Raw genomic sequence first — 13,393 nt, 5'->3', positions numbered from 1 at the left:
TTTTCAGCACTCTCAGTTGTGTGACTCTCAGGGTGACACGGATGTCTCCGAGTCATTTGTCTGTGTAATTCTGAAGGAAATAAATTAGCCAAAAGAGAGATATGTAGCTTTACACTTACCGATGTGGTATTTCAGGCTAAGAAATGTTTTACTTCCTAGAAAAGAGAGAGAGAAGAGAATCATTTAAATTCTTTCATTCCCTTGGGAATAATGCAATGCAGTAATGTTAAAACTGTATGTAATTGCTTTCTATTTCTGTAAAGCCTGTGGCAGCTATGAAACTTTAAAGTGAATCCTGGAAAGTCTGGTTAGTATAAAATGCTTCAGCTGCAATACGTTAATGCGCACGTGATGCAATGAAGGTAAAAAGACTTTTAGCAGTGGGCAAGGGTAGGCTTTTTTCCACAGCCCACAGCAGTGGATTTCCCTGGAACGTGTGAAAGAGTCTTCAAAAGCAGGAAAATCTATCAGAAAGTGACAGCTTTTGGGTACGTCTTCTGGGTTGCAGATTCCCGTCGCCTGCCTGCTGCTCGGAGTTAGAGCAAGGAGACCTGAGCCAGCACCGATATTGAGAATTTCACTGTTCTGCTCATTTCAAAAGGCCGTATCCTCATTTCCCAGGGAATTTTTGTCGTTGACCTTTTCGAGAGTCCGAGCATTCCACAGAGCAGTGGGTCAGTGCACGGGCTGGAGCGGACCCGGAGGGTGGCCGGGGGGTGCTGCCAGCAGGTGCTGTGTTCCCACGTTAACTGCTGGGACGTTGTGCTTTGTACTGGGATTAAGTCATTCAAACATAACGATTCCCTACCGTTTTTAGTTCGATTCGTTCAAGGCCTGCGAGTAGTTAAAGCGAAACGTAAATACAGTAAATATCAGAACCCCAAAAGGAGAAATATTCCATGTGGTTTAGTTTTCGGCCAAGCCAATGAACAACGATAAAAGAGGCTGTATTTGAACAGATGAGCATCTCTAGTTCTTATTCTGCATCTCTTAGATCTGTTTTTTTCTATATATATGCATATGTATATATACATTATATATGTTATGTATATATACATTATATATATATGTGTGTGTGTGTGTACACAAATATAAGATGTCATCCTGAGCCTAAAAGACAAAATATTCCCTTATTCTTCCTGTGTGATGTTGAAGGGTAGTTTTCACCCTTTTATCCATCTCGATAGATATAAAGCGCTGGCTAAACACAACAAATGTGTTCTGAAGCCTTTTCCAAATTCCTCTTTATGGTTGGAAAGGAAACGATTGCTGCAGCTTACTGTGAGTTTGCCATAAAAAATTTCTGAAGCCACAGGGATGAATTTTACGTTACTCTTGGCTTTATTGTCGCATAAGCAGGTATTTTGTCACTATTTTTCCTGATTTGTCCCGAGTGTTACACTGCATATTCCCAGGAGGTATCCTGGGGCAGGTTGCGCTATAGAAGTAGTAAATGTGTACAAGCAGTACTCATTTTTTAAAATGTAAATATAGTGAGCCCGTCCATTTGTAGCGTGGGGTGCGTTTGTCTGTGTGTGTACACACACACCTCCTGACTATTCCAGCTTAGCACAAAAAGCTGGGCAAAGCTCGTCAGGTTTTGTTCGAGGTTTTGGGGAGAAGGAAGGGGTTTGTATCAGCCTCCATCTGTTCTGCAGCCCCACGGTTCGTTTCAGCCACAGGTTCTAATGCGGTTTGGTTTTTTTCCAGTTCAGCCATTCTCCTACAATCTGGAGTAATTCTCTTTTACCATTGGACATAATTAATTTTGCTTCCATTTGCTGTGTTGTGGATTATTCAGTAATTTTTTGACTCCTGTGCAGTGAACAACACGAGAATCGTAATAACAGTGTTATACAATACTTTTTAACACAAGTGCATAAAAGCTCTGACAAAAGTGATTAAATTTCATTGTTGCCATCTTTCTTGATGGAAAGAACAAAAAATTTAAGGGAACTCTCATCCGACAGCAAATTAGCTACACACGGAGATGGTCTGCGGTTTTGCCAAAATGCTTTTGAGCTTCTGTATTTTGCTGCCAACAGTTTGTGCCCATCTCAGCTGTTCGGTGACACGCAGGAACCGTGGTTTGCTTTTTTGTCCCAGCGCAGGAGATGGAGCCCCACCTGTGGACCAGGACCTCTGGTTAAATAGGAGCGTTTCACCCACGTTTCCCATGAAGAACTGCAGCATCTCGGGTTCCAGGCGCTGCTATTCAGCATTCACAGGCATTCTGCAGAAGTTTCCTTCCAGGATTTTTCATACACAGTGTTTTTATCCTGATCAGAGCCAAAACCTAACACTGATCTAAAAGTAATATCATTGCAATAGTCTTCCATACACTGTTCTCCATGAATTTGTCCAGCAGAAACTCCTAGCATCTGCAAAATGTCTGGAGGCAAAAAAATCTGCAGTTTAATTACACGCTGGGTAAAGAAATACCGCCTTTTGTTCTGACCTGCTGGATTCATCTCGTTCCCTTCAGCACTCTCCTATCTGGTCTACCAGCCAGTGCATTAAATATATGACCGGTTTTAAAGGCACAGATTAATTGGAGTTCCTTACAGAGAATCTGGGTTTCGCTTACCCAGGTGTTTAGTACCGTTTCATTCTTTCTGGAGCCAAATTTGGACTGAGATTTCCATTGGAAATGCAATTACTAAAGCTTAGAAGCGTTGGGGTCCAAGAATTCATTTCACTCAGTCATCTGCACTTCTAAATATATGGTAATTGCTATTCTTTGTGTATGAAATGAGAGAAAATAGAACAAATCAGAGAAATGTTACCTTCTGCAGATAGGGTATTTCTGAGGATAAGACTGTTTTAAAAGTGTAACATCATTAACAGAATTGGTTTTTTAATCCTTGTTTGCATCTTGGCACGGTCACAGGGCACATTTCTTATGTTTTGTACATTTATTTGAAACAGAATTAAAATAAATTCCTTTTCTTTTTGTACAGATTACTGGCTTTGTAGGCTGTGTAGGTGTTTTTCAAATGCACACACCATACTTACTTAAAAGTAATTGCATTTTGAGATAGCATGTATATTATGCCCTTCCTATCGAGGTATAGGCATGCGTTACAAGCTGCTTTTCTACAAATTTCCAGGGTGACATTTTATTATTGCAGATCATTTTAGGAAACTTCCTGAGAAAGTAAAATGTCTCCTCATATAACTGCCTTTTCAGCCAGAAGCATAACGGAGTGCCTCAGGACTGTAAACACTAAAAGGATTAGCCATTAGGAGGGCTCTCATATCACCTCTGTCTTTAAAGCCATCCTGACGGTTTGCCCGGCAGTAATTCTGGGCAGCGTGATTTTGATCTGCTGGTGGCTGTGGTTCCTGCAGTGCCAGGGCTGACAGCAGGCGACACCTGCTAACCTCACACCATGGCTATGAACGTGTACTGTCACTTTTGCTTCTGCTAATTGTTTGGTTGTGATGCCGTTGCCTAGTTCACATCAATAGCAGAAGCTGTTCCGGGGAATCAGTCATAGGAAGTGTTCGGGTAGCTCGAAGGAAGAAGAAAGGCTATTCCTCATTCAATAGGGCTGAAAAGGTGGTTGCTGTAGAAACCTCTTCCAGGTCTAGCAAATGTCAAGAACCAGACCGTACCCACTGTAGCGCCATGGATCAGACTGGAGATGCTCCCACGCACTGGGAGCCTGCCGGCCAGGCATCCCTTTCTGGAGACAGGGAGGTTTCCTGGCCGTCTGCCTGGCAAGGGGAGCAGCCCTCACCATCCCCATCCCCATCCTCATCCCTCCGTGCACAGTCACCATTGCCCCATGCGTGTTCGCAGGGACCGCTCCATCCATCAGGGCATGATCCCTGGTGCTTTCCTCCAGGTCTTGTGCTCGCAGCTCGCTTCAGCCTGTCCGGGAAAGCTGGCTCTGCCAGCTCGGAGGGAAAAAGCGTGACGATGTGTTTTAGCTTGGGCTGGCAGAAGAAGCCTGGGGCTGTACAGGGAGCGCAGGTACCACTTGGAGGAGATCAGACCTGTTCCTCCCTGGAGCGTTCGCTGAGGCACCGTCAGAGACGCAGCAGATCAGAGGGGTGCTTAGCTGGAGCTCCGAGCTCCGTTGCAGGCTGATGACAGCTAAGCTATTGCAAAGCGTGAACGAGAGAGGAGCCACAGGATTTGATCGCAGCTTCATAAAGGGGCTGAGTCATAATTTAACCAAGCTCAATTCACATGTGCAGCAGAGGTGCCTTTTCAAGTAAAGATGCTGCAGAAGAAAAGTGCTTCACTTATTCCTTTTGATGAGGACCTCTTCAGCGCTTGCTGCTTTGGAGTTCAGCCCACTTACAGTCCATCTAGTAGGGGTGGTGCAAATGTACTGAAATGAATGGGTTTTCTCCCCAGAGCTGAGGTCTTGTTGTGTGGGTTTCATGAGTTACCTCGTGCTTCTTGTGTGGGTTTCCCACTGGTGAAACGAGCTGAATTGTCCATCTCGTCCTGCCTTGCTCTTTGTGAAGGGTTCCTGGGCTTCGCTGGGACAATTTGTAATAATTTGCTCTGGTTCAGTTCATCTCGGGTTTCTGCATGGAAGGTGTCCTGGGTGTCTCTTGGCTGGGTGATTTGTTTCAAAATATGCTTTCTGAGACTAACGTTTCTCCCTTTCTATTTGAGGGACAGAGCTGTATTGTTCTTACTGTAACGTTGATTCTGCAGAGTGATGTTTCTGATCCTTGGGGTAAACTTTGAGAGATATCCATGTTCTGAATGAAGACACAAGAATATCTCATTATTCAGCTATTGGAAGTCTCTCATGTTTTCAGCTGCTCTAGACACTGTTGATCTGTTTTGATAAGTGTGTTAGAAGCCCAGAGCTTGGCAGGACACGTTATTGATCTCACACAATCCATTCCGGGCATTAGCATGGGAGTATCATTCACAAATCAATTTCTCTGAGCTTTAATTTAGATACCAGCACCCCGTGAGGATCTTTCTGGGTCACTTTTATTCTCAAGCCGTACTTCAAGCGCTGAGTAAACTGATTAATAAATGCAGGCACCCAAATTAGCTGTGTGCCAGCTGCTGCCAGATGTAGCTATCTAGTCTGCTCGGTTTGCTGGCGTGTTTGTTTCTGTGAAGAATAATTCTCAGCTCTGTCTAACTTCAAAACAGTTTTCAAATTTCAGCCCCTCGATCCCAGCTGCTCTGTAAGGAGGCAAGTATTCCTCTGGTATTAAGACACACTGCCTGGGAAGAGTATTTAAGGTGAAGTAGTGTCATTTAGCTAGTTGTGTGGAAAAACTGCCTGCTGCCCTTCTCCTCAGCAGAGAGGAACTGGGAAGTACTGACCAGGAGAGCTTTAGGAAGGGTTGGAGTGAAGTTAATGCCCCAAGTGCTGTGCAATCCATGGAAAGAGTATGATGAGGCACTTAGAAAAGAATGTAATACTCGATTTGGTAAGGATATGGGGGAATGGTTAAGAGCGAGGAATGGAGCTAGAATGGTCACTTGGAGGCGCTGCCAAATTGATTCAGCTACTGCTCATGGAAAACAGATGTGTGGGAACTGGCTGCGGGTTTATGGAGCGTCTGGAGAGGTTTCTTTGTTCATTCCTCGTGCACGTGCTCCTTACTGGTATTGTAGAATTAAAATATCCCAACGGTTTCTCAGAAATGATGGCCTAGCTTCCCAAATTATTTCCTTTTCTTTTTTCCTTTCATTTCTTTTCTCTCTATGTTTCAGATTATGCTTGGCCTTTGCCTAAACAGTTGTGCCCTATATGGATTTCCCTAGATGTGCTCTTTTCAACTGCATCTATTATGCATCTCTGTGCCATCTCTCTTGATCGGTATGTAGCAATACGCAATCCCATTGAGCACAGCCGCTTCAATTCCCGCACCAAGGCTATTATGAAAATTGCTGCGGTTTGGACCATATCCATAGGTAAGCAACGCGGCTCACGATCTTAACTGTGTCTTAATGAATAATAGTGTTGCTCCAATTTTCATTTTGGATTTTTTAAGAGGATACTCAAATTAATTTACCTGGCCTGCATGCCTGAGTATAATAAATGCTTTCTGGGAAACAGAAGTCTTTCATTGCGCTTGGTCGGTGACCAATATAAGTAGTCATTTTTCAGAATCCCACCACTTCCAGTGCTGAAGCATCGCTGCTGTGTGGGTATCAATACGCCGGTAACGACGGTAACACAGACAGACGGGGCTGTAAAACTGCCGGGAGAGCCACGCAGGAAGCAGCCTTAGCCAAGGCTCTGGGAGCAAACCCCGGGCGGTAGCGCTGATGTGTGGACGCTGCGGTGGAACTCCCCCAGATGCCGGTAGCGGCTGGAGAGCGGCAGCGCAGGACCGAAGGCAGGCGAAGAGCGAGGGATCTAGCGCCCCTGCCCAGGCTTTATCGCCTGCGTTATGCTCTGCCACAGCTGGATTGCTGCCGGCGCTGAGCTGGGGAGGTTAAAGTCATACTGAACGGGGGGTAGACACAAACGAAGACACTTTCGTATCACTGTGATGAAAAGCGATAAATAAAGGATCAGTAAAATAAGGAAGAAAAGGAAAAACGGTAACAAGATGACTCTGTAATACCAGGAATTAGGTGAAGAAGAATATTTTGGGGGGAATTCTTTCAATGTGCTCTATAAAAGGGATGAGGTTTAATAAGGCCAAGTGCCGGGTCCTGCATTTCGGTCACAACAACCTCAGGCAGCGCTACGGGCTTGGGGCAGAGTTGCTGGAAAGCTGCCCAGCAGAAAAGGCCCTGGGGGTGTTGGTGGACAGCCGGCTGAACATGAGTGTGCCCAGATGGCCAAGAAGACCAACGGCATCCTGGCCTGTGTCAGGAACAGCGTGGCCAGCAGGAGTAGGGCAGTGATGGTGCCTCTGGACTGGGCACTGGTGAGGCCTCACCTCGAGGGCTGTGTTCAGTTCTGGGCCCCTCACTGCAGGAAGGACATTGAGCTGCTGGAGCGTGTCCAGAGGAGAGCCACCAAGCTGGTGAGGGGTCTGGAGAGCAAGTCATATGAGGAGAGGCTGAGGGAACTGGGCATGTTTAGTTTGGAGAAGAGGAGGCTGAGGGGAGACCTCATTGCCCTCTACAACTGTCTGAAAGGAGGCTGCAGAGAGGTGGGTGTTGGCCTCTTCTCCCAAGGGAATAATGACAGGAGCAGAGGAAATGGTCTGAAGTTGGGGCAGGGGAGGTTTAGATTAGATATTAGGAAGAATGACTTTCCTGAGAGGGTGGTCAGGCACTGGAACAGCCTGCCCAGGGAGGTGGTGGAGTCGCCATCCCTGGAGGTGTTTAAGAAGCGTGTAGACATGGCCCTTCAGGGCATGTTCTAGTGCCCGAGATGGTTGGTTTGTGTCTGTTTGTGGGTGGTGTGGTGTGGGCTTGTGGGTGTGTTGTGGGAGGGTGTTTGTTTTGGGTTTTTTGGGGTTTTTTTTTTAGTTGTTTTTTTTTTTTTTTGTGGTTGGACTCAATGATCTCAAAGGTCCCTTCCAACCAAAAATATTCTGTGATTCTGTGATTCGGTGAAAAGGGACATTTGAGGCAGGATCAGAAGAATTGTATGACCACTTCTCTCTGCTGTATTGCCTTTTTTGCTTGAATAAAACACAGCCTTACAAAGATTTAACTTTTCTTTTATAAAGCAGTTGTCACTTTCAGCGCTGTACTGCAAGGAGAAGCATCTTTCAGGTGCTTGAACTTTTCTTGGGTTCTTCCTGCTTTAGAAGTGGAATATGATTCCGGATGGCTGGGTGCTGCAGGGGCCACTTTTGAAGAAGCTTGCCCTGGAAAAAGGCTATGGAAAAAAGCAAAAAAAAAAAAAAAAAAAAGAGAAATGTACCTTCTCTCCTCATTAATATAACAAGAATATTTTCGTGTGCCACAGCCCTGCTGAGGTTCCTCTGGGTAGTACAATTCACAGTGAAATTGGATTGGGTTTAATCAATTCATTTAAGGTGGTTTGTTGGGGGTTTTTTGGTTTTTTTTGGTTTTGTTTTGGGTTTTTTTTTTTTTTAATTATTATTTGAAACTCTGTGTGCTGCCTGTTTGGCATAGGAGAGCAAGCTGCTGAATTCAGCGCAGGAGCAGCCAGGTGCGGGATGCTTGGGCTGGGTTTGTGGGGGCAGTTCCCAATCTGCGCCTGCGTGCGGTGCAGGGCAGAGGGAGCAGCGGGTGCCCCCCCCTCCCCGGCTCAGCACGGAGCCCCGCGTTGCAAAACCTGTGAGATAAGACTGTCTGCAGCTGACCTGAAGATTTTTGCCTGTGCTGCCTTACACGTTGCAGACGCATCCTTAGAAATTTTGGCTACCGCTGGGTGCGACTGCCTGCACAAGCGCCTTGAGTGTTACGTTGTGGTTTGGACAATGGGTCCAAGGAGTAAAGTAAAGCAACGAGACCTTCTTGCGTGGCTCACTGAGTGAGCAGAGTCGTATGCAAAGCTGGGGCCTGACCAAGTAGATGTACAGACAGCCATAGACCTACCTCTTCCTGGAGTTACTGGGTGGGGAATGGGCTCAGGACAATGACAATAGGAACTTTATGGGCTCTGCTTGTCCACCAAGAACTACAGTACCTGAGCCAGGATAGGCAAGGGGACTTTGTGCTGCTGTAGAGTGCAAACACCTCACCCCTGCCCAGCTTTCGCGGGTGATGTCTAACGAGTCTGCATTTATAATAGGATGTGAAACAGGTGAAATAATGATCACTAAAAGAAATAGCTTGGAAAGGAGATGGAATGGCATTTTTCTTTTGCAGGCACTTGGCTCGTCAGCCCTCAGTAAGGCAAGGGGTCTTTTATTCTCCAGCTTCCAGAAGTCTCTGAGAAGAAGCTGTGAGCAGCCGCTCAGTGGGATGTGGGCAGCGCACGATGCTTTTGGGGACCAGCCCTAGGCAGTGGTCCTCTCCCCGGCTGGGGATGTGTGGCAGTGTCCCCACGTGCCCTCCTCTGCTGGCATCATAGCTGAGAGGGTGTGCAGCATGTCTGGGCTTTCTTCAGGTTCTGTTCATTCTCTTTGATGCGGATACAGCTGGCCCAGGGGAGTCTTTGCTTGCATTCCTTTTTTTGATGATACAGGCGGAATCAATACTCCCCAGAGAGTCTGTTCAGGGCACTGAAATGCTGTTGGATTTCCACCCTTGCCAGTGTATGTGATAGGGCTCACCCATTTAGCCAGGCTTTCTCCAGAATGTTGCATTAAATGGAGAAGGAAAAGTACTCTTGGTATGTTTCTAGTTTATTTTAGCCTAACTATTTTTAGTTCAAAAATGAATTTAGAACAGACACGGGAATAAACTGAACACGGACTGAGAGAGAAGAACTCACCCAAAGTGTATTGTTGCTGTCTTCAGCTCCTACCTACTCATCACTTGGAAAGGCCTGAGGAAATCCCAAGCAATTTTCAGGAGAATGGGTTAGATTAAGTAAATTCACTCTCCCTTCAGTATTAAGAATCACAAAAGAATTTGTGCATTTCTGTACATGATTAAGTATTGAATTCAAAGCAGCACTTAAGTGCAGGCTGGTCAGTTTGCGTTTCCTAAATCCTGCTTCAATTGGACTGAAGAAACTTCTAAATGCATCCCATGTAAATAATCCTGAATTCAGTTCCTGAATCAGAATTTAAAATAGGAAGTAAAAAGCATGTAATTTATCTTAATTTAGTAGCTTTTGCATTCCATTTTCCTGAAATGTTAATGCTGACAACGAAATATATAATAGAGGTTCTTTGCTCATTGAGCTATGAATTTGGCAGGTTGCACAAGCCTAAACCTATGATTAGGTTTTTAAGCAGGGGAACATAACAGAGTCCTCCTCTCTGTGGACAATTGCTTTATGAATGGGTCTTTTCCAAAGCCCTCTTTCTTCCAGATTAAAGTACATCGCAGCCAGTTGTCCTGTGTTTTAGCAAAAGTAACCTGAGCAAGACTTTTTGTGTTCAGTTAGAGAAAAAGTGAGTGCTGTGAAGTTTTGTGAGAGCACCGTGCTGAGGCTGGAAATAGAAACGTAGGCAGCAGAAACATCCACACAACTGAAAAGGAAAATAAATTCTAGATGTGAGCTTGCTGGCAGAATCTTGTCGTTGTTTCAAGACTTCAGATTTGCGCAATTGCAAGCGCAAAGGTTTTCACTAGTAACGTGTGAACTTAACCATCTCAGGGACTCCCTGTATCCCACTCTGAGGAAGGTGGCCTTGGGCCGCCCTGGCCAGGAGAGGGGATCCCCACGCAGCTCTCGGCAGGAGCGGTGAGGAGCAGGTCAAACTCTAAATGCATGCATTTAGTACAGGAATATGGTACAGGAGAAAGTAATGGGTAATAGTAATATAAAAGAAGTATCACTTTGGAAATGTGAATGGAAGAGCTTCAGTGATGTGGAAGGGTGCACACACATTGCTTCTGATATGAAAATAAGTAAACATTTCCATTCTGAAGCTCCTCGTGGCCCAGCTGTGCGCCTGCCATCACAAAAGGGGTTTTCCTCTGCTTCCCAGAAAGTTCAAGGTTTGGTCAAAATTACACATGGTACCAATTTCCCACCTCACAGTTTTACATCCTTAGTAGCAGTGTAAATTCAATTTACTTGATAAGTGACTGAGGTAAGGCCATCCTTTACATTCTGCTCTTTGTACCAGTGCCATAAGCAGACCCCACAGCGTTTGTTGTTTGAAAAAAGAGTAAGTAACAAAAAAAAGGAACGTGCTGTTGAATTATGGTAATACCGTATTGGATATACCATATAAATGGATATGTGTTGTGTTAAAATTGGACTTTTTTCTTTTCATTCCCTCTCTGACTCACTAATGATTTCAGACAGATATCCGGGGTTTGTATATATAACAAACCATTCAACTTTAAAAAGGAATTTTACATCCCCATTTAACTTTCACACTACTGCATTGTTTTATTGAGATCTACTTATAGAAGTATGAAAGACATGTGCTGCAAGGCTCAGTAAATGCTCAGCTCAGATTAAGTGATCTTACGTGTCACAGCTTTCTCCTCCTGCCCGAAGTGTTCCTCTCTCCCGCAGGCTGGGCAGCCCCATGTGTGCAGGTTGTGCTGAAGATGTCCTTAAAGAGCCTCCAGCTATCGGTTAAGGCCGATATAAGAGCTATCCCTCTCTCACCGGGGATAATCAGTCTGAGGAATGTGCTTGGAGCGGCACCACTGATATTAAAAGGAATTGTAGTCTCCTTAGAGGCTAAGAGCAGGTTGTGCATGGAGATAAAGGGGGGCTGGAGTAATACACCCAGCCTCCTTCGGGCCATGATTTTAGAGCATGTTTAGGGTTTGGGGTTGCACTTTTGCCCATCAGTGTGTCTCTGGGGCTTTCTCAGCAAGCCATTTGTTTTTTCCCATGAGACCTGAGCACCCTCTGCTCGGTGCTGGGCAGCGGTTGCTCCCGAGAGACTGTGCTTTGGGAGAGGAGCACGCACCCATCAATCTCTTTGCAGCCTTGTGCAAACCAACCTTTGCACACACTTCATGGAAAAAAAAATGGCAAAACCACTGCTAATCTAGAAGACAGCAGATGGAAGGTCAAAATGCGTTACTGGGATTTTACTCAAACCTTTCCCACCGAGCAGACTGGTTCTGTTTGTGGCTCATCACTTGGAGATGAGGAAGCAGTGTTATGGCAACTATTGCCAGCAAAGCAAAAATTAGAAAGGCACCCTTCACCTCCTGGAAAAGTGTACAAATTCCTGTCTTGGAAAAAAAAGTGTACAGAGTCCTGCTTTGGTAGGACAGTAATGCTGTGGCTGAGAAAAATGGTTGCATGTTAATAAAGCCTAAGAGACGGTGGCATTAGTTTCTCTCCGGATTTGGGAAAAATTCGTATTCATGTTTTTTTGTGGTTTTTGTTTAACGTTTAATGTCTGACAGTGTATGTTTGACTGAAATTCTTCCCTCAAGAGCATGAGGGTTGTAGTTTATCATTTCGGTAGGCAGAGGTGCTGCAGCGGTGGTGATCCTGATAGCTTTTGTTAGCCTCAAGTGGGCACAGAGGTGGCACTAGCATCACAAGCCAGGCTACTACTTGCTTCTGGTGGAGCAGTAGACCAGGCTTGTGCTCATGAAAATTTTTCAGGCCTGCCTTCTGGTCTTGGGTGAGACAGAAACCCTTGCTTTATGGTCTAGAGCATGACACTAAGGTTTCATCTGCCTCTTCTTTCCCATTTGTTTCAATTGACTACAAGGTTATTTTCTCTAAAGACGTTCTTTCGCTTGAGTGTTTGAGTTGAGAGTTTGAGTTGTTGAGAGTTTTGAGTCTTGATTCCCAAGAGGGGCACTGATGTCCCTAGCACATCAGCAAGAGCTATACGGGTGAGGAAGACCATAGCAGCTGACGACAAGCTGAGTTCCTAGCAAGGGGACTACCTTGGGATTTCAGGCACGGGTGCCTGGATTGGTTTGATGTTGTCACCAGACGTCAGTGAAATGTTTTGCCTGGGACAGCAGCAGGTGGTGATGGTCTGTGAAGTGCTTTGCACAGACGATGGAATCTCACCGCACCCATTCCCAGGGGCGAGGGAGCGTTGGGTGTCTCCTGTTTGAGGTTACTGATCCTGAGCCCCAGCTCAGGCATCCCGCTGTGATTTCTCGGGCAAGGCCAACCCCGGTAGCGGGCACGCTGCCGGCAGGGGCAGGACCCCATCCCCCTGCGATCAAACGCACCCTTGGAAACATGTGGCTGAGCAAGAGAGGTCATTTACCCAAATAGAAGGGCAGGTGGGAAAATAATTTCTTCTCTCTTTTACTGGCGTGTGCTGGTTTTCCATCTGGGCTCAGGTTGTTCAGTGCTCTCGCAAGGTTTAAGTAAAGGTCAGCAGCTTGTTCGGGCTCAGTCAGTAATTACATTCCTCTGTTTGCAGTTGTGTTTGTTGCAGGCAGATCCTTCAAAGTTCAGCCCCCTTTTATTGTTGACTTTAAAGCAATACAGAGCTAGCACTGCTGCTTTATTGGAACAGTTAGATAAAACTAGACCTAATCCAGCCCTGAAGGTGCATTGTTACTGTATTAGCACATGAAATGCACTGCAATTAGTCTCCTGACATATGGGGAATAGATGGAATTTTTGTGGTTTTGAACACTTCAAAAGCCCACGTTCTTCAATTTGACTCTGAAGAGATTTGCTTCGTGAAACCAGTGCCTTTTCTTTCACAGTGCAAGTCAAGAGCCTACTGTCTGTTGGGGTTTAGTTCTTGCTGTCTTTTAGATATTATTTGAGAAATGTGCAGGCACTTTCAGAGACACTTCTGTTAAGAAACTAAACAGATTTGTTTTAGTTTTCTTTTCCCTCTTCTGAGAGAGTTAAGGGAGTCAGTTCCTACTTCCACAAACCGACATGTTAAATGCATAGTTATGTTAAAACATAGTTACAGAAGCTGCTAACATTCAGGTAAAGATCTC

The 13,393-nt window shown here is 45.4% G+C and overlaps 1 protein-coding gene across 1 annotated transcript in view; it reads left to right on the top strand.

Annotated features, from left to right (window-relative positions):
• The window catches only part of HTR2C (5-hydroxytryptamine receptor 2C), a 46,593-nt gene that overhangs the window by 26,339 nt on the left and 6,861 nt on the right, over nucleotides 1-13,393 (top strand). The window contains exon 2 of the mRNA XM_074147897.1: nucleotides 5,705-5,905. Within this exon, the coding sequence (XP_074003998.1) occupies nucleotides 5,705-5,905 (201 nt within the window). The remainder of the gene's footprint in view (nucleotides 1-5,704; nucleotides 5,906-13,393) is intronic.

This window comes from Numenius arquata, chromosome 5, assembly GCF_964106895.1.
Source record: "Numenius arquata chromosome 5, bNumArq3.hap1.1, whole genome shotgun sequence".
NCBI lineage: Eukaryota > Metazoa > Chordata > Aves > Charadriiformes > Scolopacidae > Numenius > Numenius arquata.
The sequence above is the reverse complement of the archived record's forward strand: the minus strand, read 5'-3'. Positions and strand labels throughout refer to the sequence as shown.